Below are 27,031 nucleotides of genomic sequence, written 5' to 3'. Positions count from 1 at the left end.
ATAACGTTGGTTGCTTACCCAAAAAACACATTTTCCTATTCGATACAAATTCTCATCCAATTTTAAAGAAAAGGATACAGGCCTGTCAAATTGTATATTTTTATTGTTTAAGTCGCATACAGTGTAATCTGTCATTGGTTTCTATATTTGCAGAAGTTTGTGGACTGAACATCGGACATTTTCTTGACCATCTAATTGGCTTATTGGTGGGTTGGTGGGTGGGCTGGTTGAACTGGATCAGTGCTGCTGATTAGGTGAGTGAACACCACATCTTCTTTGACCCACTTTATATGCTCTGCGAAGAGGTTACATTATAACTACATGTCCATGATGTCCAGGGGCTTTATTGGCCACACAGTTGATATGGAGATAGATGTATTTTTTGACAGTAAAACCTTTCAACCTAAAACACGCCAGCCACTATAGGTAGATTTACCTGTTCTGCCCTTGGATACTGCTCATCCAGCTCAGCCCAGAGCATCTTCTAAAGCTTATGTTAAAAAAATAAATGCAAACTTATTAATAATCTAATTAAAGATATGTAGAATTCAGGAAAGACCAAATCAGCAATTTAATGTATGTATCTTATCTCCAGTCCAGGAAATATGAAACCAAATGCTAGATATGCTGAATCTGTCACTTCTCACATCTCTGTTGTTGTCTGCTTGGTTGTAGGAGGTGTGCTTGTCCTCATCAAAATATATAAAAATAGGCATTTTCTTTTTAAAAGGTAGATACGGTCTCTGCGGGTTGTTGTTTAGCATTTGTTGTCACCCGGCTGGGATGACAGCGAGCATAAATAGCACAGGAAGGAGGAACAGGAGGTGAGACACAGCAAGACAAGGGGTAATTACAGATTATGTGATCACTCAATACATTTCTGTTGACTTCTGCAGGTCTAAGTTGATGCTTCTTAGTAAAAAAAACAAACAACAGAAAAGGGCTTTGACTTGATTCATCAACGTTATAGCCACGACTTGAGAACTGACAGTAATAAACCCATGCCCAAACATCTCAAATGTTCTTCTTTTTAATGAGCAACGCATCTTTATATCATATGTCAGTCAGCATTGAAGTGCATTGATTAAAAAGTAAGTGCAAGTACAGATTTTAATGCATTCATTTCGACTAGAGGATTAAATTATTTGCAATTTCGCCCCAAAAATAGTCATTCTACAGGGGCACTCTGCAAAAAGAAAACCGCTATAGTTGATGCTGTTTCTAACCTAAAAGATATATGCTTTTTTCCCCCCTCATTTCAAGCTTTTTAAGTTATCTCTGAGTGACAGTGTGCAGGAGAGATTTTCATCTTCTCCTGCTATCAGTTCACTCCAGACCGTCAAACACAGCACTTTTCCTCAACATCATCATTCTCCCTGACTGATTTCTCACTGGTTTGCTTTGAGGAGCTCAGAAACTGAATCAAGCCCGCTGAAGCACAAAGTCCGTGAGAAGCACTATTTTAGTGCAATAGTTTCACACTTGTTAAACCTTGCCACCTAAAACTGGCTACCTCTGCATAGAGATGGAGTAGAGTCCTTATCGCAGCCCCATCGATAGGCCTTTTTTACTGAGGGAAGCGCCATTATTTGAGGTCTTGTCACCAGAGCAAGGATAACAACATCTTTTGAGGTAATAAAAAACAAATAACAGCATGAAGTTATCCATTAAAATCCATCTGTCCCCAGTATCTTGGATTCTGTCATCAGAATTTTGGATAATACGTATTGAAACCATAAGGCTTTACGATAAATGCAACTTTGCCATATGATGGCAAAAGTCTTCAGTGGAGGCATTCCCCTTGGACTCTAGCTGCTCTCGGAGGAGGTGGGCGGTGCAGTGGAGGACGACCTCCGTCGGGACACTGACTGTGAGCGCTCAGGGCTGTGTTTGTCATAAGGCTGGAGCTGCACCTCCAGGAAGTCCCTGTGCTGCTGGCTGATGACCTGGCTGATGAGTCCTGGCAGAGCCTGCAAGTTACTCAATAGAGTCTCCAGCTTTGTCTCCAGCAAGGCAATCCTCTTCTCCATGTCCTCGCCTCGCTCGTTCAAGTCCGATATCATGTCATACATGATGTTCTGAGTCTGGAATGAGGGAGAGGAAACACACTTAACATCAGCATTTCCCAATTTGTATATTATTAGCAAAAAGAATAAAGATTAAAAACACAAGCTTCTTCAATTCCTTAGTAAATGTACAGTTGATAGTGCGCAGCGTTATCAGATCATTCTGAGAGGAAAGAGAAGGTTCACATTTAAAACACATCCTGTTCAGACTGCAGAAAAATGTAAAGATGAAGATAAATGTGTTTAGAGATTCCAACAGCAACTGACACAAATAATAAAGGATGCACTCATGTTTTTTTCAGGTCCGTCTCAAGACAATACTCACATGTTCAGGCCTTACAGAGGTCAATGTCTGAAACAATTTCAGTGAGTGATGGGGGACAGAATATTGTGTAAAATGCATTTAAAAGTTAAGATGAAAAGGTATTTGCTTACTACACCAGGACAAAATGTTAGTAACGCAACTAGAATTTGTTCGCGTGTGGTTGTGTGCCTCCACCAACCAGTTTCATTCACTCATATCAGGTCACTGTGACCTTTGACCTCTGACCACTGAAATCTAATAAATTAATCTGTAAATCCAGGTAACAAATGGTAAAAAAAAGGATTCTCTCAAGGTGTTCTTAAGATTTACAGATTTACGAGGCAAAAAAAGAGGTTTGTGAGGTCACTGTGATCTTGATTTTTAAACTTTGACCTCAAAATTCTAATCAGGTTAGCTTTGAGTCCAACTGAAGTTTTGTACCAGATTTGAAGAAATTCCCCTGAGGTAACACATAATAAAAAGATAATGCCACAAACCACAACATTTGATTACACCAGACTGTTGAGTCGTCACACCAGCTTTGAGGGAACTTTTAATTGCATTGTTGCAGGACCTTGCAATACAATGGTTCATGTGCAATCCACTCACTGTACATATTCTCACACTGCACATATTTGTCTTGTTTTTACACTGTATATATTATTTTTTATTCCATTCATATCTTCCTATATCTTTTATATTTCATCACACTTAAGTAGTATTATCTTTACACTTAAGCTTTGCATGTCACTTATTATTACGTACTGATGCCTATTTGTGACTCTTGCAGCTCTAATATTGCAAATCTAATGTTGTCCTCATCATTAAACGAACAGTAACACAGCTTTAAAAGATATCACTTTATGACCAGTATGAAACAGGAGAGACAATAACAAACAAGGGCCCTTACAGTGCACGAACAGGCAGGTGGGCAGGTATTCATTGGAGACAGAGCTGACGAAAATGTGAACCTCAGGTTATCGGCCAAAAATTGTCCAAATTGGCTTTTACTATAGTGCTGTCATTGAGTCTACGTTATCTGTTTCCCAGTGACTGTCCCATTCTCCTCCACTGAGTTGGGCAAAAAAGTTGGTTACAGGTTTAAAAAGGACCGGAGGAACATCGGGATAACTTCATTTTTATTTTAGGATGAGAACCAGCACATTGTCTGGTAGCTAATAATTGAACATGTCTCAAGAGTGCATGTTTCTATGACGCAGGCCTGGAGCAGACAGCAAAGGTGCCTGCTGACGTTGCACGGCACTTTTTCATCAACCATCTGCTCACAGACCTTTGAAAAAACACACCGTAGCTGCAGTTTTGTAACTTCCAAAGTACAGCCTTCCAAAATAGTCAACAACACACTGAGAAATCTATGTCACACTGAGAATGAGGAGTGGGAGTGTTGCGGCTGGAGGGCGGTCTCTTAGGTATTATTCAGTGGAGGACTAATAATCCCTCACGGTGCGGAGGCGACGCCGTAATCCATCACTTACCTCGTCCTGCTCTGATTTAAGGCTTGAATAATGGGATGGGTTGTTTATGTGAATCCGTGAGTGCTGAAGTTGCACCGACGCAGCTCAACCTGACAGTTAATCTAATCCTTTGTTTCTGTGAAGATTGCCCGGTAGATTAGAAATGGAATTCAGCATTTAAAGCGGCCATGTATGAACAAATAATACATGATGTATGGATGTCTTCTTCTTACTATGAACTCAATAGAGAATAACAGTGATCGCCCAACTTTAGAGCAGCTCTGGTTCTGGAAGTAGATTTCCCATTCATTTTCTCCAATGAGGTGTCAGAAAATCCATAAAGGGTTTAATCCATAAAATGACCATGACCATAAAAAGGAGTGAAGGATAAAAGAAAGAAGGAACTACACATCCCAGGCGAATGATCACTTTCCCACGACTTCCAGTGCTTCATCTTAAATTTAACCTTAGTGTGACAATATACTGTAGTTTGTAGTTATCATGCAGGCTTGTTGCTACTACAGGAGCATATAACATTGTGTCACAATGTCGTAGCTTGTAGTAGGTCTACCTCGGATGGTAACAACATTACGGCTGGTAATCAAAATCTTTTTTCAGAAAATGGATGGTATTTTTTACTTCTTTTGAGCTCTACAGCAACCAGGCAAAGGTTTACATGTAGCACTGGGTTAAATCAAGCAAAGGCCTCATCTGTAAATCATGAGACAAAACAATACAGAGCATGAAAATAGACCTTGTACACTGAGGAAACAAATATACATAGAGGATACAACTGATGGAGCAAGAATATATATTGTTTCACTTCAACCCTACAATAAAACCAATGATGGACATTATCAACCTATAAAGAAGGAGGGGAAAGGAGAGTGGAGGAGATCGTTTCAATGAGCAGCTTGTGGGCATGTTTGCAATTTTAGGACATGAAGTTCATTCCGAAAGGTGAAAGAGAAGAGAAATCTGCGGAGAGAAACAACATTCAACCAAATTCTGCATCACTTAATTTACATGATTGACCGGGGGAGAAATATGGTGGGAAAATAAACGGAATTTCACCTTTATTTCACTAAAATCTAACTTGGATCATATTTTATTCGCTGCTTTTCCTGTCATTGTTAATAACGGATAAATATTGTGGGGTGGGGCGTGAGGTTTCTTCCAGCCTCCGAAAGGTGGGGGCCACGCCAGAACCATTTTTACATTGCACTGCAGTGGCGGTGCAGCTGCCAGTGATATGCTGGAGTCCATTTAGCTCCATCTTCCCAGTGTGAGCAGGAGGTGACTGAAGCTACACTGCCCTCTCATGGCTTCAGACTCTCACAACAGCGATTACAGTGCCAGCTGAGTGGCACTGGGCCGCACGCCACCTCATCTAATGTCACATCCCCCGCCTCTCGCCACTGTTTTACAGCACGAGGCGACTGGGCAATATTAACTACTACCTTTCATGACACGCTGGCCTGAATCCAGTTTGACTGTGGTGTACTTGTGAATGTCAAAGCCCCCTGCCCGTCTCCCCTCTCCTCCGTTCTCCCCTTCTTTCTCTGCCTGTAATTCTGGCTGAATCATCACATCAGAGTGTCTCCCTTCCCAGGTTACTGTTTCTGCTGTGTCAGGCTGGCGCACTGCCTGGTCTTTCCCTAAGGTTTGTCAACTTCTGTTTAGTGCATCTGGAGACAAATATCAGAAAATGTATTAAAAGGGGAAAAACTGCACTGGGTCTTTTTATTTTATTTTTTTTCGCAAACACAAAGATTTTTTCCTCATTTGGTAATTTTCAGGGGAACATGTCCTGGGGATAGTAATTTTAACTGTAGAATAAAAATGATGTTATTTCACACCCACAGGATCCAAAGTGGAGGTGAGTGCAGTGCAACCACAGAATCATCACACAGATTTATCTCTAACACCCTTTGGAAAGCCTGTCTGTTTATTTGACACCTGTAGACTTTGATTATAGTAGAAAGCACAGCTAGCTAAGCGGGTGAACCAGCATGCATTGAATTCAGTCACACACAGGAAAGAAGCTTGTCAGGATAGTTTGTCTGTCCTCGTGCACAGTGCAGCAGTAGACTGTTAGTTAGTCTAGCTTACCTTAGCAAGGTCCACTAGAGAGTTTGCTTGGTCATTCAGCTTGCGTTGCTCCATTTTAACACTTCTCAATCTGAACACAAGACCATTCAGAACCCAATGAATTAACGCTATCAAAGGTTTTATTTTACACTTTGCTTATTTTTTTGAAAAATGTGTGCACACACAAAGGCATACACATGGAGGACACTCCCAGGACATGCACAAGATGTGTGTATAGAGAATGCAGGGATTGCAGGGGTCGGTCTGTTTGGTTGAGCTGCATGCAAGTGGAAAGGAGACCACGGAGGAGGAGGAGGAGGAGGAGGAGGAGGAGGAGGAGCAGGGGGAGCTGCCACTGGAGGGAGAATGAGAACAGCTCTACATCTTACTCAACCCATACATAACCTAAAGGAATGAGGAGATGTCATATCAGCTCACCTATGTAATGTAAATTGCATTTATGAAGCGCAATAGCTGCACGACATGTCCGATTATAAAACACCTAAAAAAGGCTTTCGTATCTTTAAACTTCTCCTACTGGTTAAATCAACTTGTCCCTTTTTTTCTAAAGTTAATGAATATTTTATCAACAGATATCAAACACTTTTAAATAAACCATTTTCTCTCTGAGACTATCCAGTACAAACATAAAACAAATGTGACGTCAGTTAGAAAAATCCCCAGGTCTTCACTAATCCCTTTAATCAAAGCTTGTTTAAAAAAGGATGTAATTTTTCTAAGTAGCTGTTCATGTGTGAGGTATAATGATAATATGCAATACACCCCCCTCCTCACTTATTCTTTTTCATCAGCCAAAAATCCTACTTCTAACTTCTGCATAAAATAATCCATACAACACGCTTTAATAATTAACATCTCCTGTTTAATTAGGCTTCTAAAGCCTGTTTTACTTTTTCTCTCAGGGGGCTAAAAAACAGCAACTGTGCATATTGTGTAGAGCGTCGACCACAAATGGTTTCAAAATAGCAGAGATTTTTTTCCCCTCCTTGAATCACCCACACATGCTAAATTACACTGGGCACAAAAACAAAATATCATCATGATGGCAGGGTTGCAAACATTTCAGATCTTTTGAAAACACTACTACAAATAATACAACTCGATGACTAACTGAGCCAATAATGCAGTGTGAGGTGATCATTAGGTCGTGTAGGTTACAGTAATGATGAGCACAGGGGGATTTGAGGGACCCCTGGGGGAGTCGGCTGATTCGCCGAGATTCACCCATTCTCATGCAATGCAGGATCATATCTCAGTCTCCTGATGACAGGCAGATGTGGAGCGAAGATGACAGGTCAGACCAACAGAGGGTGCCACAGGAGGCGCTAATGGAAAACTACAGGCAGGGGAACATGTCCTGACAACTGAGCACCGAGATGCTTCACACCGAGCAGACTCTGAAGACAAGTGCAGAATGCTAAAGCAAAATATCACTTTTCTCAATTCATCAGTTGAATGCAAGAAAAAGAAAAGAAGGAGGTACTCGATCTAAAATGATGGGAGATAATAGATACTCAATGTTAGATGGTTTTTAGAGTTGATGTGAGACTTTAGATAGAATTATACATTTCACAGTTGGATGACTAATAGCTGTCGAATGGGGTCAAAGCAGAGGGCAGCTGGAGGTCAGGTGGAGGAAGGCCCACCGTGCTCTGTGTCTTTTCTGTGAGTCTCGCTCCCCCGGTCAATCACTCCTCGTGGGCAGTTGTGCTTTTGAATGGGCGCTCTAAATCTGCTCGCTATTCATCAGGGGGGAAAACAGCAACGCTAAGCTTTTCACTACCTCACTAAATCTGTTATGGCAATCTCAGTTAGTGCTATGCCATATTTACTACCCCCACGTCTTGCTTTCTTTGTCGTGACCTCCTTTTACCTCACCGGGGGAAGGAAATGCTAATTCCTCCTCAGTGTTATGGACAGGGTGAACGTGCTGCAGCCCCCTGTCCCCGCTGTGACAGCTTCACGCTGCCGGTTACAGTCGCAGCCTCTCGGGCACCAACAGGATTGCTAGGAGGCTTTACGCTGACCTTCCTCTCAGGTCACTTTCCTGTTTCAATCCACTGATCTCGGCGCTAACAAGCACTCACTCTCCTGACTCTCCCTGTTATTCCCCCACTTTAACCTTGTGGATGGGAAGGGACAGCACTCCCACGGGGCAGGGGATAGTTAAACTCTACTCACTGAGACGCTTGACTTAGCAGCTGTCGTGGCCTAAAACACATGGCAACGTCTGGCCCGTGGTGTGGTAAATCGCACCATCCAGATAACCTCAGGAGTGCTTCGGCTGTATCTGTCACTAATTCTGCAAAAGTCCTCTTAGCGCAGAGATGCATGACAGCTCCGTGTCCTTCATTATTATGCTGTTTACAAGCTGTGATAACACCGGATCAGCGTCTCCGCTACTGTGTCATCCAACAGAGAAATGGAGGAAATGCGGCTGCAAATGTAGTAAACAGGCGTAACAATGGTTCCACACGCCGAAAGACGACCCTGAGCCCTTATCTGCATGAGCATGACCGCTAAGAGTGTGTAACATGACTTGAGGGATAGTTGTAAATCATGTACTTGAGCTATACTGCAGGTCTGTCTCCTGTAGAGCTCTAGTCGTCATCCTTCGGTACGTGAAAGCACAGTTGGTTGGAGTTTAATCAGTGGCTTTCTGATTAAAGATCAAATTCTCATCACATCCATGCAGAAATGGAAAGAAAAACACCCTCCATCACCGATAATTGAAATTCACTTAATATGCATCTGTGGGCGTGTTTAAAAAGCGAGGCATTGGTCTACTCAATAAAAAGGCGTGAGAGGTGTTGGCGCTGGTTAGTTAAAGTTGTTTGGTTGCAACATGTATGAGAGTGAATGTGAGATTCTAGTGTGTTTTCGTCAGATTAACATGATACTCGTCGTCTCATTAAAAAAAAAAAACTTTGTTGCAGTTTAAATGAATTAATCTGGAAACATCTTTGGAACTTATTATTGCAGACTACTACTTTTTTAAGTGGCATGAATTTCACTTATCAAATGAGGGAGTGTAATTTTTGGTCACATTATTGGGTTCGAGGACAAGCTCTCGTTGGCATGCACACAACAGGTCTATATCTATACATGTGAGGCGAAGACTTACTTTCGAGCTCTATTGCATTGTGTAGACACAAACAGGAAAAAAAAGGAAACATGAAGTAGACAAATGAATTATTACAACATCAGATCACATATTCAGATGGTAGAAATCTCTTCACGCTCAAGTCTGGCTGCTGTGACCCTCGTCTCTAACGCTTTCCCCTCAACTCTGAACGCCAGCAACTATTATTCCTGGACTCGCATCTTCCTGCGACCGGCGCGTTATCTCCCTGTGTTTGTGCTTCTCGAAGCTGCAGCTTAGCTCACTCTCTAAGTCTTATCCCTTTTTCTCCCCCACACAAATGCTGGTTATCACAGTCCAACCTTCCTGTAAACATCTGTAAACATCCGCCGACAGACGCGGAGCCGCACGTCACCTACGTTCCCATTTAACACCTCACGTTCTTCACTGTCTTCCCCGCTTTGACCAGAGGAAACGGATCAGAATATAATCTAATTTGATGTCTGCTATCGCCTCATCAAGGTGAGCTCTAGTCCTTATCCAACCATCCACTTCCTGCTCGCTGTCAGGCAACTTCCTGTCCTGCGCTCATCTCAATCCAGGGTATTTTATAACACACCCTGAACACAGGCTACAAACAAGACTTATATCTCTGTCAGATAAGGGCTATGAAGCACAATTCCTCACAAGCCAAATAAATCCTTATAAGATAAAGCTGTGACAGGAGCATGTGGGCACCATGCAGAGTCGTCGTCCTTGCACACAGAGCGGGACGTGACTTTTTCTCATGAAATCTAGTTCTTCATAGATTTAACTTGAGCTCAGAGGGATTTCCATTTCCAGGCTGTGCTAGAGAACAGGAGGTGGACATGACACGCTGCCACCACCGCTGCAAATCGCCACAATACGGCAGCAAGGACAAAAGGACTCGACAAAGCAACCACGACAAAAGGCTTTTTAAACGACACAAATTTGGATGCGGGTTGCAGCAGCAGACGGTTTGTGTGCTTCTACTTGTAAGCTAACATCTTAATGTCTGTAAAACATGAATGTCTGTTCATGAGCAAAAGATTCATGAGCAAATCAAAGTTGTACACTGGAGACCACATATATACTGTAAATATATATATATATATGTACGACCCATATACGTACAGAAAACCACAAAACCAAACAAACATACAAAAAAGGGGACGTTTTCTTTTTATATAATAACAAAGTCACTGCGCATCGAGTTCTTTACTGCAGGAAACACGCCACAGATTAGACTCGCATGTGAGCACTGTAGGTTGAAGAAAAACAAGCGTGAGGTGAGACTAAAATCAATACTGTTTTGGAGTTAGATAGCACTCAGGGGGTCATCGGGGACCCGCTTAAAGACTGGCTGACAGGTAAGTGTCCGACCAACAGCTAGAAAAGTCGGAACCCAGATGTATCGGCCCTGAGGTCAGCCTGACATCTGACTCACAGCGAAAGAGACACGCAAGAGCCGATCTGACAGCAAAAGGTGAGAGAGTGAGAGAGAGAGAGAGAGAAGGGAGAGAGAGAGAGAGAGAGAGAGAGAGAGAGAGAGAGATCAATATCATACTGCTCTGTGAATGCCGTAACTTGAGATAGATTAAATTGGTTTTTCTTTTCAGTACTTCTGTAAAACTGAGGGTGCTGGGAGACAGTAACCCCTCGTTCAAAGAAAGAGCCATTTTACACAGATTAAGTATGTCTCCTTCATACTGAGAAAAAAGAGAATCACAAGAATTTCTTGTGTTTCAGGGATTAATATTAACACGGATTTAGCTCCTCGCATCTTTTAGCATTCCCTATGATCCTGAATAAAGAGGCCAACTCTTTACCACATCTGCAAATTCAAGGTTAGTCACGTCAGCTGAAACATGGTCATGAGGCAACAACATCTTTCAACAGTATAAGCACATGTTTTTTGCTACAGGTGTCAAACAAATTCAGATTTCAGCTTTGTGCTGCACTGGTGAGTCATACGAACACACTGCAGGGGAAGAAGGTTTGTAACCAACGCGAGTAGCGGAAGTCGGTTAATAGCCGGGGGGGGGGTACCTACTGGTGAATGGCTTGGAGGAATTTCCTCTGGTGCTTCCTGACTCTGGCGTGGTCCATCTTCCTCACCAGTTTAGTGTTCTTGTAGATGAGCCACGTCTCCCTGAGAACATTCGCAGCTGTGTTTTTCACCTAAGGCGACAGAAGAAGAAGACATGGGTCAAGAACGCAAACAGGGGAAATATCTGCGATGTCATTTTACTGAGCATTGGCTGCTCACGTACTCTTTTTGATAGCTGGGTGTCCATCATAAAATTGTGGACGTGTTTTTCAGCTTTGGTTAATTCCAGTTTCTTTGCCACCACAGCGACCACCAGAGCAGTGCAGCCAGCGCCCTGTGGAATAACAAGAATTGACCCAAACAAATGTACAACGTGGATTTTCACACATTTCATTTGCTTGTCATAAAACATTAACAACACATTAGTCACAAAGGTGATGAAGCCTCCTGTCAGTCTGTCAGCAAAAAGAAAAATTCAAACCCTGAAGCGCTCAGGCTGAGTTTCTCACCATGATGCCAGTCAGGAGGCAGACTCCTTTCCCACAGTATGTGTTTGGGACCATATCCCCATATCCAATGGTAAGAAACGTGATTGAGATCAACCACATGGCTCCTAGAAAGTTGCTGGTTATGTCCTGGTTGTCATGGTACCTGTAATAAATAATAAATGCAATAGGTTGACCAACATACATGTACCTGCAGAAACTGATGCAGAAACTGATGCACTCCAGCTTCCTATTATACTTGTTACTTTTAAAATGTTTGAATAAAGATTTAATCCAATGTGCATAAGACTAAATGAAAACTGCGGGGCTGTGTAAACCTTTCTATCTTAATGCTCAGACGTAGAAAGAGCTCAGGACTGTGTACATTATCTATTTTTATGCCTTATCTATGTTTCATGCCGAGCAGCGCAGCATAACGTGAGAAACGGATCCAGGCACCTCTCGCAAGCTCTCACAGTCCATGCAGCAATGATCCACAGCGAGATGGTGAAGACCAGCAGCACAGTGCCAGGACAGATGGTCATGAGGGTCTTCATCACGAAGCGTGTGTTAAAGTTAATCTTGTTGAGTGCCCCGATGCTGCGGGATGAGGCGTCCGTGAAGAGCTTGCTGTGCAGCAGCATGACACGGGCGATGAGGTACAGCCGCAGGAACATGGGTATGGACAGGATGATGTCCACGTCCGCATCTGTCTTGGATGGCACGTAGGAGTAGGCCAGGCGCGCGGTCCAGGTGAAGGTGTAGTTCCCTGGGATAGGGTGGATGGCGCACACCAGGATCTCCAGGCAGATGAAGAAGATGCGCTCATACGTCATGGCTATCCTCCAGTCATCGGCTGCGTTGTCCACCATAAATAACTGCAAGGAAAGGGCAGGGTGAGGCTGATGGAGGGAGGAAGCAGGCTAACGTTTTCATCACGGTGACACAGCCCGCTACAGGAAATCATTAAACCCATTAAACAATAAGTCACATATTGCCCGGAGTCATTACCTCACGTTCTTGGGCCACATTTTTCTAAAGACCTTCGCCACATATATAATAAATAACTGATATGATAAGGGAAGGACGAAAGGCTTTTTCAAGGCCAAAAATGGCCAATGATATATAGTGTTGAAGGTTATCTGATGAAGGTTATAAGACTGAAATATCACACCGGTGTCTTTATAGAATAAATTCTGCAAGAATATCACTGTATTTTACAAGTTTTCAGGTGGTTTTCCTACCTAGTGGGGACCTGTATTTCCTATATATGTCTTTAAGAAAATCTGCCTTGAAAGTAAAAAGTAATTCAAACTTTTAGACGGTTAATCGATTTATTGATTAATTTCTCTTATCAGCACAATAATAATCTTTGAAGTAAAAACAATGAAAAGATAATGAGCAAAATGAGAATCTTTGGGTTTAACAGAACCAGCCATTAAACGATGTCATCCTCGGCTCTTGGAAGTCATAATTTGTATTAACATTTCACTGGCTAGATTAAACAATGAATCGGTACATTAATGGATAATAAAAATAAGTTGTTATTTAAAACAATTAAAAATCCTAAAATCATATAATTACTGGCTGTATGATTCATTTCGATTAAATTCACATGTTCCTTTCCTACCTAGTGGGGACCATTCACTACTATTTATGCCTGTATGGTTAAAAAAAAAAAAGATCTGCTAAAAATAATAACTTATTCAAGCCTCAAATATGCAGTTTTATTTTAATAATTTGGCACAATAGATGTCTGGAAGGTAAAAAGTCAGTTATTTGATTAGTTGCTTTAAACATCACAAGGATAAAATGTTTTCAAGTAAAAATTGTGATAAAACAAAACAACCCTTATGAAGATGTCGTCTTGGGCTATAAGGAGTTTTCATATAGTCCTATTTTCACTATTTGTCAAACCACTAAATAGACTAAATAATGAATCTGTACATCAATAGATAATGAAAAAATAATAGTATATAATTCAAAAATAATAAAGAATTACTCTAATTCATAGCTAAATAGTCTTATTTCACATTCACACATTTCCCCCTCACTCTCTTTCTCTTTACGTTCACACTACCTGCATTAAAAAAAGTCTCATGTATTATCAGCCCTCAGAAGCATCTTTAACTTCAAAGTGTCGTAAAGACGAGAACATCTGCCGCCTCCAGATTTGCATTAGCTTCCAATCACCTGGCCGCCCTGACCAGAAGGTAGCTCATCTCACGGGGGATTTCAGCGTGGGTGGATTTCCACACCCCCTCATCACTCTTCTGCACCGTGTCCTCTGTCATACACCGTAGCCTCCTCACATAGTCACCTCTGCTGCTGCTCCCTTTCGCTCTTCCCCTCCCTCCTCTTCATCACTTTCAATCCAATACACAGTCATCTTGGGGGCCAGAAGATTCACTGCTGGGTGTACTCACCCTGAACTAACGGGCTGAGGCCACGACCACCATCAGCAGCTCATTCGCAGTGATCCCTGATCACGCTCATGGCTGCTTCTCAATCTTACACTCTATATTTACCAGTTGCAGATTAAACACTATCAAACTGTATTAGCCTCCCCCTGCATTTGTCAAATATTTCCTCCCTCTGACATCCCACCACTGATTTCCCTCCACAGCTGCTCTTGTTCTCTCCACTCAATCACCTTGAGGTCCTCTGCCTGGGTACAGACCATCACGACTGGCAGTAGATATTTCACAAAATGTGGCTGTCAGCAAATTCAAGCGAGGTTTCCTGGTGGCTGCATTTTTTTTTTTTTTCTGCCGTGAGAGCAGAAGTCTCTCTAACGGAGAAGATAGAAACGCTGCACATGATTCCATTTAGTCACAAACCTCCCTCGTACGCTTGGGTAAAGAATTATATGATGTCCTGTGAAGAAAACTGGCACGCATGATGTTTTCAAGCCTCATTGTGAACAACATTGTTACTCAGGTTTGTCCATCCGTCAGCTCAGCTCATTTTTAAAGTGTGCAGTTTTGTCCTCTGCACGAATACCTGCCTGCAATACATTGCATGAGAGGGAATTTAATATGCATTTTAAGTTGCATAAATGTTTCTAGGGGCAGGAGTGGACAGGAAATGGGATTGAGTTATGTATTTTTTTTCTTTTTGGTGAAAGTATTGAGAGCAAAAGGGCCTCTTTCAATTTTTGATGCCCAAGATTTATATTTTATTTCTTTCTGGTCTTGCAGGATTTACTGTAGGAACAGACTTGCCACATGCAGAAAACAACACTAACCAGCAATTGCCTTCCCTATATTCCGCACCATGTGGTGAAGTTACATAGCATTAACCTACAATATACTAATGCAGTGTCAGCCCCACCCAACCTGCTTTACTAATGGATGAAGCAAAGAATATTACAGACCGGAAGCTGCTCACCTTTGCCCCTTTGACTTATTTAGTAACGGTGGCAATATCTGCTTGTGTAGCTCCTGGTTCAAAAATAGAGAGCAGCTGGAATACATGGTTAAAAAAGAACCATCATTTATTTATTATGTTTTTATTAATTTTGGAAATTGGGATTCAACGTCTTACTTGCAATTTGGGCATGTTTAAAATGACTGTTCCATTATATATGATAAAAAAATGAACAATTTATTTTATAGGTTTTTTATTAAGTTTGGAAATTGGGACTCGACGTCTAACTTGTGATTTGGATTCGTAAAAATTATAGGTCCATTAAGATTAACTTTAAATTGAGGTTTAAATTAAGAAGGTGGTTTTCTGTGATTTTCTGTGATAGAGGCAGAATCCAAACCAAATATTAATAACCCAGGACTTTAAAAAAAAAGGCAAATATAAGTTTTAAGCCACATCCATCCATCAATCCTTCTTTGAGGGTCACACTGTATTGGGGCGAGAAGCGTGGTACGGCCCCGGACAGGTCACCAGAGTATTGCAGGGCAAACAAATGGAGACAAACAAGCATTCACACTGACATTTAAGAGCATGTCTCTGGATTTGGGATTCAAACTAGGAACCTTCTTGCTGTGAGGTGGACCACTGCACCACCCTTTTAACCTCCTCTCCACCCAAATAAAGCCCCTTAACTATCTAAGTCTGAAATATGCTGTTTATGTTGATTCATCAGTCAACGAGCAGTTTTGATTGAATAAGAAATAAAATGCTGGAGGCGCAGATCATGACTTGGCCTCTTGCCAATTAGTCTCCGTCTACTTTTATTTGAGATTTCTCATTATAGCAGTAAAACAAAAAAACGTCCCAATCCTGGAGGGCTAATGGGATCTGTGACCCAGATTGTAATTGTAGCCCCGATATGTTACATAAAAAAGGAAAAGTCACATTTCTCGCATTGAAGAGAAACATGTCCTATTCAAGGACAAAGAAAGCGGCAGAGAATAATCAATACCGCTGTGCTGGGCTGCCACTCTTCTCACAGACATACATGAACGCTCCACATGCTGCAGTCTGACAGCTCTAAAGGCTCTGCACAAACTTCACTGGACACACAACAGCAAACACTGCGCACTCATTAGAGCTTCTGAGCCAATTATATGCCCAACAGCTACTGTACGAGAAACATCAACTCTCAACAAGCTGGCACTTAGCAGCGGCAGCAACAACAGTGGACACATGTCCCCGAACAAACAGCGCCGCTGCCCCACAAAAGCCTCATTTATATTTATTCAAAAGCCACAATCAGTTTCCCCCAAACACAGAAAGACACATGAATTAAAATTTCAGGGGCAGTTGTTCATATCAAATGAGCGACACCGAGCTCCTTTAACAAACTGACATCTGTCAGAGAAGTGTGTAACTCTAACCACAGCTCGTCTTGTTCAGCTTTCCAACCGAGTGTAATGTAGACATGGAAACGCAAGCTGGGGTTGCACTCTGCTGCGGTTTCTTACTTACAGAGTTAGGCCTCTGAACGCGGCTAAATCTATTGTTTGCACACAGCACAAGCGCACGTTTTATCTTACATTTTAAACAACAAAACGCGTCCTGTCAAAAGCAGTTACAAAGTTTGTTACCTCAAAACAATGTAATTAAACATTTAAGCGGCTGGGTTGCATAAGGAAAGCCTACTTGGTGGGTAAAAGCAATTATGGTAATGGATGACCTGAAATACAATACTCAAGGGCCCTTTACCTCAGAGCATCAAATATTCCATGCTAGCAGCAGAAGCAGCAGTTATGACGGAGCGGTGGAAAAACATTAAACTGTGCGGTTTAGACCGTGTCAGAGACAGACACCGCAGAGTCAGGAAATTAAAACAGACAGCTGACGAGCCAGGAAACTTCTAAATTAGTTACAGAAGGCTGACGAATAATTTAAACACCGCAAGTAAAAGCCTTTTTTTTTTTAATTGAGCCAAATTAATGACAGTTTAACACATGTCTACAATGATTGAGGTCTGCAGTCTTGTAATCGGCACTTTGATATGTGAGATTTTAAATCAACTTGAACAACTACAGTAGCATAATCATAAACAGGTCTATGTGATAATCTGTGGATATTCTGCTTTATTCAAATTTAGTAAATCAATAAATGATGTTCACAGAAACACATTCATTTTCCACCTTGATCCTAGGCAGATTTTCCAAACTATATATAAATACCTAGAAACTATAAATAAATAATAAAGACAGGTAAAAGAAAAACAGGTCAAGAAAGAGGAGAAAATCCCATCTGTCAAAATCAAAAAAACTGCATCAATACACCAGTTTCAAGCAAATTATGAATAAAAATAATGATTACAGTGTAAAGGGAGCTGTCGTTTAAAGGGTCAGTTCATCTAAATTGCTGCAAACATATATGTCACTGCGATTTCCTACCTCACTCGAGCACAGTGGAAGTGAATGGAGTTTTATCTGTGGAGTCAACTCAAGCACTATATGCAGCAAAAGTATAAGGGGATCTGAGCTTCATCCTCTGGGGAACATGAATATCTTTACAACATTACATGGCAACTCATCCAAGAGCTGTAATATTCCTGAAGCTACACAGCAAGAATATTAGGTAGTGTGGTTTTTTTCAGACCTAAATCTCCTTGTACAGAACTCAGGAAAACCTACAGAACAAAAACACAGGTGAATAACAACAAACACATGTATAATGGCACTTAGTAGAGCACATACCGCCACCAAGGCCCATTAGTCCTTTAAATTCAATGAAGCTGAACCAAATTAAACACACTGATTAGTATCAGTCCCCTAAATGAGCCTGTTTTTTAAAATCAAGATCCATTAATTATTCCCTGGGAATCAAACAAAATGCACCACTTCGCAATGTTGGAGAAAGTAAATGAGTAATTCTTTGAGTATTTCTGCTCCCTAATAGATTATGAATATATAAACTCCTTGGTGAAGGTAACAAACAAATATGTCTCTGATATTTCCTCCCTAACCTGAGCCTGAATGAAGTTTCATCTGCAGGGTCAACCTAACAGTAGCGCTACAGAGGAAACATCAGGGGATCAGCAAAGTCGCAGAGCTTCATCCTCTGGGGAACATGAATTTCTTTATATTTCATGCTAAATCACCCGAGAGCTGTGATATAACTATTATCCTAAATAATCCTATTATCCTAATCCTAAAGCCACAGAAATAGATTCCTCGTTTAAAACGTGCAGCTGCAGGGGTTTTGTGTCTTTCCAGACATGGATGCCCTTGTGCTCTGGAAAAGTTCAAACATAAACAGAAGTGGTTAAAAACCAAACAGAGGTAAAATAAATCAAAACGTATCTGCCTGATCGGGTACCGATAAAGGAAATTGTGAACTAATAGTATATTATTTTACCCTTGAAGTTATTTTTCTATTTATGTTTCCCATGTGGCCTTTAGAACACATGATTTATGACGTGGCCATGCTCAGACATATTTGTGACTCAGCACACACGGGGACATGTCCTCACCTCACCCCTAAAACTTAACCATTTAAACGGTCCCCGAACTAGAAACAATTCTCCTCTGTTTCCTCACAGTGACAACATAAGAACAAGAGCACACACAATAAACTGCTGCACCGTGCAACACATCTCAGAGAGCAAACATCCTGGTAATCACTTCTAAATGAGGACAAATCTACTTGTCACAGGCTTTGACATGCAGCTTATTTTTGGATGTATATACAGTCTTATCAGTAGGAGTGCACGGCATTTGCTCATCATGTGAAAGTTTCATTCACGTCAGGGTGAGAGATAATGCGGCTGAATCGCTCCTGAGGTCTTCCCCCCGCCCGCCGCTGTCCTGCGTCTCAACCGCACGGTCTCCGAGGAGCTCACCTGCGACGCTAGCTGGGTTGGTTACTGGTTTCACCATGCTCAATATAACTAATGCAGTCCAGCTCAATATTTAATCTGTGTAATGTGGAGATGGGAGCATATATCTTGTCACTGAGAATGAAATCGCTCAATCTCATTAGTGAAATAGGTTGAGAGGTTCTACGCAATTAGACATTAATGCAATGCTTTATTTATGATATCAAAGTGAGCCTGTAAGAGGCCACTTTGCTGAGTAAATCTGAAGCTGTTGCAGATTTTCTTTGCTTTTGTTTGTGAAATTGCGTTTTCCCTTTGCATGAATAGTTTCTTCTCTTCTCTTCATGCAGAGTGAAGCATCTCCGAGCCAAAGAAAAGCCTCGTATAAATCTCTCTTTTGACCATCGCTGTTGCAGCCAAGACGCACAAGGTAATAAACTAAAATCATCTGCATGTTTAAAGCCACGTGCCGAGCACAATTTACTAAATGCCATCAATAAATATTCTTTAAGATTCTCAGCTCTTGGGGAGGATGAGTGTGTCTGCCCTTGAACGCCTGTATGTTCAGCGAAAACGCTGAGGTCACCAGCCAGTGGTGGTTATCTGACTCCAATCTGGAGTCCCAGGTAGAGGACAGATTTCACTGTGAGGAATGCAGAGCGTCTCCTGCAGTTACACCATATCTCTGACACAAACACACCACCCAGGGGCGGTCTGATGCACACGGCCAAGTTTGGCTTTGGCAGGACCCACTGGCACACTTTGGAGCAGGGTGTTGTTATTTTATCTTTTCCGCAGATTGTTAAATGTAATACTGTGCTAGTGTGAAACATCAGCGATGATTTTTATCACAAAAGTACACATCAAAGACAGAGTAGCCCCCAGAGCATTTTACATTAGTCTGAGGAATCTCTGCAGAGCTGTCGTCACAACGCACAGCAGCAGAGTAATGGCCTGAGCACAAATGCCCCCAGCAAAACAACCTTTGATGTGAGAAGAGGAGAAAACTTTGAAAATGTCAGTTTCTGTCTGCTCGGGGGGGGAGGTGAACTCATCAACCATCTAAGCAGTGAGAGCAGGAAGATGCTCCCAGCTCAAAGCTCCTGTCAGACTCTGACAATGACAAAACAAAGTCAGGAAGGAGCTTCGGACTCTGCCCTCTCCATTTCCACTCCAAAGTTCCTGCCTGCCAACGCAGTGAACTCTACCAAAACTCAAAAGTCTGGAAACTCCTTGGGCGGATCGCCAGCTGCCAACAGACGACATTACTGGGACTAAAACAGGCCGATGACATTTCAAGACGTATAAAGAGAAATGTGCTTCAGACTCCTGAACAGTGCAAAGGCGGATTAAACATTAAAGTGGCTGAAGTGTCCCTGGAAATTCAAAAAATACCTTAAGAACGCAATGCTGGGAGGCGGGGCTAAGACACCACCATCGGTCCCCCATAAAAACACAAAGACATCTTAAACACACACGTCCAACAAACCAATTAGCTCAATAAAGCGAAGTTATCTTGATTCTCTGGATATGAGGAACGACTCCAGTAGCAGCACACACACTTTAGTGACAGAAATTAAGTAGAGGCTTCTGGCCAAGACCACATTTGAACCACTGGCACAGGCGGCCGGTGGTTCAAACGGTGTGTGTGTGTGCGTGCGTGCGTGTGTGAAGACAGCCGCGGGGCAGGGGAGGATGGGGGATGTCTCTGAGTGGTGGTTTTGGGGTTTAGTTCCAGCATAGATTTGAGATTCCCACTCATGAGCAGTCACTGGTGCCAGGGTAGCACCCACCTTTGATAAGAGGGTGTCAAACTTTTAAAATATAAATGTCAAGATGTAGAGACATCCCAAACGGTCGACTCTACGCAAGCATTGGCCACTAGGTGGCATTATGAGCCATGATCAACCGATAAATTTGGTAATAAATGTAATTTTATAACCAGCATTAATTTAATCAAAGAATATATATGATTTAGATTACAGCTCCAAAACACATTTAAGTGTAAAGTATCACTTAATTTAGTGTCTTGATTGTAGATAATGATATTAAACTTTAAGGAATTGTGTAAGCGTCGTCCATGTGTGTTAACGCATTTGTCTCTGGGTCACCCATCACTGCCACCGTAGCACAAAAGATCCCTCAACAATTCAAATGACAGCTTGTGTCCGATATCTATCGTGTCCGACCTGACCTTTGGAGTCTTCAGTCACTCTGAGGAGAAAAAACGTTGTGTTGTTATAGCCCAGAAAAATGAGAGGGCAGTCTCTACTGAGTTTGACAAGTAAATCAGTTGTAAGGGGCCCGGAGTGCTGGGGAAACATTTCATCATCTTGACTCATGCCTCGACAGTGCGTCTGACAGGCATCTGTGAGTACACATGGATGTGCATGCATAATCTATTTCACTGCAGGGGCAACATTTCCCACATGGAGGAGAGCACTTTGGAAACAACTCTAAAGTGCCTTTTTAAAAAAAAACAAAAAACTAGTGGGGGGTTCACAAACAAGCTACTTTATACTGAATAACTCAGAGGATGGTGCAATAATGCATCCAGGTGATGAGATGAAATAAGGAGTCATTGGGTTTGTGTTTGTTTAAGAGGAATAAAATTCTGTGGCGGAATAAATCAATCAATCAAAATGTATTTGCATTGCCCATATTCACAGATCACAATTTACCTGATAGAGCTACAACGTGTGACATCCTCTGTCTTGAACCCTCGACTAGAGTGAGGAACAAGTACAAAACCCCCTTTAAACAGGGGTAGAAACAGCATCTAACTAGAAGTATTTCAATGTTTAAGATGTGTATCATCTGATAAACATGCAGTAAAATAACTCACGTGTACTTAAGTTTATATTTCATGACTTGTGAGGAGTCAGTTATTAAAAAATGTTTCCCCAACTGGTTAGATAATGGATTAAATTTGAGGTTTGAAGGTGTCACTTTGAGCTCTGGTTAATTATAATGTGCATCTCTCACCATTTACTTATGTTTTACAAAATAACCAGTAGATTAATCCGTAATGTAAAAACATTGATGTTTGAGGCTCTTTAGATAAAAAGGGCTTCAATTACTCCTCAGCCGACATCACTCGGACTAATGATGTTATAAACTGAGGGGCATGCAGTTTGAAGGACAGTGTTTACCAGGCAGAGAGGGTTTAATGAAGAGAAAAAGATTAAACAATTAGTCCATTAATTGATTAGTCAATCAACAGAAAATGAATTGACAACTATTCTTTTGATTGCTTAATATAAAATACAAAACTCTCACTTCTTTAAGCTCCTCTGAGGATTTGGTTTGTTTGAATAAGCTGCTTTTCTCTGTTTTGTACCGCAGTGACTTGAATTTGAGGTTCTAAATCAAATTACCTTCAGGTTACAGTATATTTTAGGTTTTGAGGCGATGTTCCGGTCTTTAAATTTGACACATCAGTCTTCAAAGTCAAATGAAATGTGTGTCGAATCACATTTTCACGTCACGTCAAATCACATTTTTCAAACATTCTGGATCAGTTTAAAGTCTGAGTTCAGAAGCAAGACGCAGAAGCACAGAAATTGTTAGGGACATCACTTGAGCACCTTTGTGTGTGCATGTGTGGGTCATTAGCCAGTGTGCGTGTCTGTGTGTGTGTTTTTGGGTATATGTCAGTCTGTAAGAACCAAGTAATGACAGATTAGCAACAACAGGCACAAAAGCCCCTGAGGCAGGCAAAGCGAAGGAGCAGCTGGTGCTGGAAGTTGAAATATAAACACTATGAAGGGAAGTTAAATAGTGAGACAGAGTCAGTTTCCAGGTTCTGGACAATAGTTTGTTCCAAATGACTTAATGAACTAGAAGAGGGCCTTTATAATCAACTTTAGAGAGATGCAGCAGGAAGTGAGCGAGGCTGTGGTGACGCGACAACGTTTTTCTGTTTCATTCAAGTGCTCAGGCTTTCCACATCTGAATAAATTGTATATAAATGATGTGAAGAGAAGGAAAAGTCTATTGCGGTAATCAACTCTGAGGCAAACAATGGCTTTAAATTAAGTTTTCTAGGTCAGCAAAGGAGGAAATGCCTTTATTGTGAGGAGGGAGCTATCTCGGATGAAAAATGTTTTGGATATTGACGTGACTGTCAGAGGAGTGTGGATCAAAGAGGTTTGAACAGCCTGCCTGTGAGTTAAATCTGCAGCAACTGACAATGAAAGAAACAACAAGAAAAGAAGCTCATTCTAGAGCTGAAATTAACATTTCACCTCATCTGTGATGAAGGCGAGGAGGCGGCTTCGCAGTCATTTTTACTGTGTAAAAAGAGATGATCTGAGCTTTTTAAAAGTGGATATATTCACCTGTGTTTCAGTGTCCCAGTATAAGAATGTACTGTCGTGGTGGCCTTTAGTGTGTAGCACAATTAGGAATTTAAGTGGTTTATTGTGGACATAAATATGTCTGAATTGAACAGAATATGTGATAAAACTCATTAAATTAAACAAAATACACTGATGAGAAAAATGCACCTTTTCTATCTATAAGTCACAACTTAAACCATTCCATTATTTAGCGTCAAGGAAAGTTTGTCCAAGTAAGAGGTGAAAAAACTGGGTTTATGAACTGAATAATTTACACGGGATTAGAGGCAAAGGTGCGGAGGCCGAGGGAGGCAAGAAAGAATACGATACTCTCAAACTTACAGTATAGGCTCTCTAATTTATAAACGGCTACTGGGAGCTGACTGCGAGCAAAATGGAAACACTTTTGTTATGCATTGAAATATGGTAATGATGCCTCTGCATTTCTATCATTCCTCATAAAAGAAAGGTTTACAATGAGACATCTGAAGGGGGCGACACATTTTACTGTTGGGCTATTTCCATGATTGATACTCCCCCGAGACGTGCAAATCCTGAATATACCAACAAGGCTGATGAATATATACTGCTGCTGAGGCAATCTTTACATTTTTTTTATCCAAATTGAATGTTTTTTCTGCTTCACAAAAACCTCTTCTACATCTTGGATGAAGAATTAAGATAAAAACAGATGAATCCGCTCACTGAATTTAGCTAAATAAGCATCATCTTGTTTAAAAGTAAGAAAATCCATCAACACGATTTGAAAAAGAGAGGGGAACATACATCAACCCTGCGGAAAGTGGTGCAATTAATAGTGGGACTGTTCAACAAAGACACGAGTGCTGAGCAGAAAGAACTGTAAGTATTGCAACAATGCTCTGAGGCAGGATCGTAAAACTGTCCGAGAGTTGGAACATCTCAGGGGAGGCTGACAATCCATATTCATCCTCCAAACACAGTGAGGAGTTTCTAAATCTTATCAAAAATGCATAAGAAAGCGTTAATGTGGCAATAAATCAAAAGATGATCAACGCACAGAGCGCAAACCCCCACTGCCATTTGATTGAGACTGGAGCAAACAACAAGACATTCAATCTTAAGAGCAATGAAAATGAAAATAAGACTGTGTTCCTGCTGTAAAGATAAATTCATTGAACAATTACACTGTCCCATGCTGCGGAGAATCTGTAATTCAACACTTCACTTTGTTACATTGGCAAATCAATATCTTTTTTTTGGTTGCACTTTTATAGCTATGTAGAAATATAAGTGTTTATTAAATGTTTTGAGTCGTAGAGAGAGGAAAGGATGAGAGTGGTGCTTCCTTACCTGTATCTCTCTGGCGTGGTAAATGATAATCAGCCCCAGGAGGATGATTGTAGAAAGGCTTATCAGGCATTTTAGAGCTAATGAATACAGGGACTCCTGGAAAAGAGCAATAACACTAAAGCCAAACAAAAAACAGCATCATGACATCTTCAAAATATGGAATAATATGGAAAGAATACACAAAAGTGGTTAAGAAATTTAGCTTCTGCAACAAATCCTGACATGACATCTTCTACAGTGGGGTTCCCATTCATAGTTTGACAGCAGTGGGCCTTTTGGCCTACATGTGACAGGCAGTGTGACTACATGTAGTTTCTAACGACTCCTGCTGCAAAAGTGACAGCCTGCTTTTCTTTAACACTTGGAGTCAGAAGTTGTTATGTGCTCCCTCAGTCACATGCCACTAAATTAACTCTGGACTGCACAGCATGAGCTCCGAGAAAATACGCACCTTTCCATAGGCTCCCCATGAGAGTTCAGTCTCTATAACCATAACAACGATCCCAAACATCCCAAAGATTAAAGCATAGTCGCTGAGACGCTTCCTCTTCTCGAACAGGGCCCTCCGGTGCCCGAGCTTCTCCCCAATGTTCTGGTTCTTCTTCTTCCCCGATTTGCCGCCGCTGTGGCCGCAGCCTCCCCCCGCGTCCCCCGATGCGTAAGGCATCAGGGTGGTGGAATTGTTCTCCGGCTTGGACGACAGAGGGTCCGACGCATCCGCGGCTGAGATGGGCTGCAGAGGCTGGGACTCGGAATCAAACTCGTGTATGTTTCTGCGGGACGAGCTCAAGTTGCTCAGCGGACGCATGACGCCGCCGTTGTATCTGCAGCTGCTCATGGCTATTTCATTGTAGGAGTTACTGTCTTTGTGGCCGCTGCCCAGGCTGCCCCGACCGCGGCACTGCTGCTGCTGCTGCTGCTGATGGTGGTGAGGAGGAGGAGGAGGAGGAGGAGGAGGCGGAGGATGGTGTCTGGATGAACTACCATGACTAGAAGGTGTGAGCTCGCACACGCTGTACTGGCAACCTTGCCTGGAAGACGTCTCCGAAGGTGTCCTCAAAGTTCCCACAGTGGTCGGCGACGTCCCGCGAAAGACGAGGCTTTTCCGCGCGTCACAGGTGCAGCTACTGCAGGTGCAGCATCGGTCGTGCGGCTGCTTGCCGAGACGATCCTCCCGCCCGCAGTAGTGCTGGTACTTACAGTGCTGGAACTGCTGCCGCTCTGGGAAGAAATCGTTGTGCAGCTGCAGAGGGGTTTCCATGTCAGTGCTGCCGTTTAAAGCAGCAGCAGTCGGGCACCACACGGCACCCGACGAAGGGCGTTATGGTGCTTACGGGAGGACGGAGCCGCCGCTGCACGGACAGACCCATTTCGGCTCCGGTAGAATGTGAGAGGAGCCTCCGATTGGGCAGGCAGGACCAAAACAACTGGCTCGACGTCATGAAAAGGTTGCAACCACGGGACGTGAAGCCCAGCCTCGTTCCATCAGGATCAACAAAAACTACACAATCATGGCTTCTTGTATACATTGATCTCTACCTGCACTTTTACACCTGATTGAGCTGCAATGTCCAATAAAAACACTTTACAGAAACTGCAGCCAAAATGCATTCAAATAAAACTTATATAAGTTAAAAGTCACTACAGGTGTATTATGTAATTTCACCACCTCTGCACTTTGAGGCTCCATTCTCCCACATGTAAATCAACTTTATCAGCCAAACCCTATTCATAAATCCCTGAGTGATTCCCCATGTATTGACTTCATGAAACGCACACACGGTACACGGCTGCATCCACTGATTTACAGAGTTGCACCTTTTCATTCAGCCCATTGGCCGCTCACCATGTGACCGCGCATGCATGCAGGCCCCGTCGCACGCACCTATATGACTCCCTGCAGCCGCAGATTGATGTGACCGCTGGTGGCTGCGTTATTAACGGAGCACAAGAGTTATATCACCCCGAGGAAATCCAGCCAACTGCCCGGGACTGAGCAGCTGCGGGGGCATAAAGCAAAGGCTGGGACCCAATCACCCACACGTCCCGGCGTTACAGCAGCAACAAATCCAGTCTTGGGGCTGTTAGGAGGCTATATCTGGGTTGTGTTTTTGTATTTGTTGAGCATGCGGGGTTATAGTCAGAGGTGCAGTTTGCTCCAGCTGCATTGAAGTAGTAAAGTTGTGTCCCTCCTTTGACTGGAGTAAATATATAAATGCAGTATTTCAGGATGCAAACAGGATCAGGTGTTTTTGTTTCTGGTGACGGAAGCGGAGCTGTCCCCGGTGCTGAAGGGCAGTCCATCATGGAGTAACTTTCAGCACCGCGGACAGCTCCACTCTCCCATTGATCACCAGCGAGCCTTTAATAAAACAATCCTCCTGCACAGGATCGCAATGCGCACTTACTCCTCATTGGCTGGAGTCAAGGACCACGTGACACCTCCCCCCCCTTACACCGTCTCCAGTCGGAAGCCCTCTCCTCTTTTTTTTCTGTGTGTATGTGTGGAGTCTGGTGAATGAACGCCAGC

At 42.3% G+C, this 27,031-nt stretch overlaps 1 protein-coding gene across 2 annotated transcripts; it reads right to left on the bottom strand.

Moving 5' to 3' along the window:
• Positions 1–85: 85 nt before the first annotated feature.
• Positions 86–25,896, bottom strand: kcnn2 (potassium calcium-activated channel subfamily N member 2). Of its 2 annotated transcripts, XM_035183864.1 has the most exons (9): positions 24,953–25,896; positions 24,502–24,597; positions 12,055–12,473; positions 11,620–11,761; positions 11,334–11,444; positions 11,114–11,241; positions 9,082–9,090; positions 5,958–6,027; positions 86–2,084 (listed from the first exon to the last, which is right to left on the bottom strand). In XM_035183864.1, the coding sequence occupies exons 1-9, from the start codon at positions 25,760–25,762 to the stop codon at positions 1,809–1,811; spliced, it is 2,061 nt and encodes a 686-aa protein (XP_035039755.1). In that variant the 5' UTR covers positions 25,763–25,896; the 3' UTR covers positions 86–1,808. The 2 variants fall into 2 exon arrangements, with proteins under 2 accessions (XP_035039755.1, XP_035039757.1); XM_035183866.1 differs by lacking the exons at positions 5,958–6,027; positions 9,082–9,090 and having other exon boundaries at positions 1,912–2,084.
• Between the last annotated feature and the right edge of the window lie 1,135 nt (positions 25,897–27,031).

The sequence above is a fragment of the Hippoglossus stenolepis genome, chromosome 18 (assembly GCF_022539355.2).
Source record: "Hippoglossus stenolepis isolate QCI-W04-F060 chromosome 18, HSTE1.2, whole genome shotgun sequence".
Classification (NCBI taxonomy): domain Eukaryota; kingdom Metazoa; phylum Chordata; class Actinopteri; order Pleuronectiformes; family Pleuronectidae; genus Hippoglossus; species Hippoglossus stenolepis.
The sequence above is the reverse complement of the archived record's forward strand: the minus strand, read 5'-3'. Positions and strand labels throughout refer to the sequence as shown.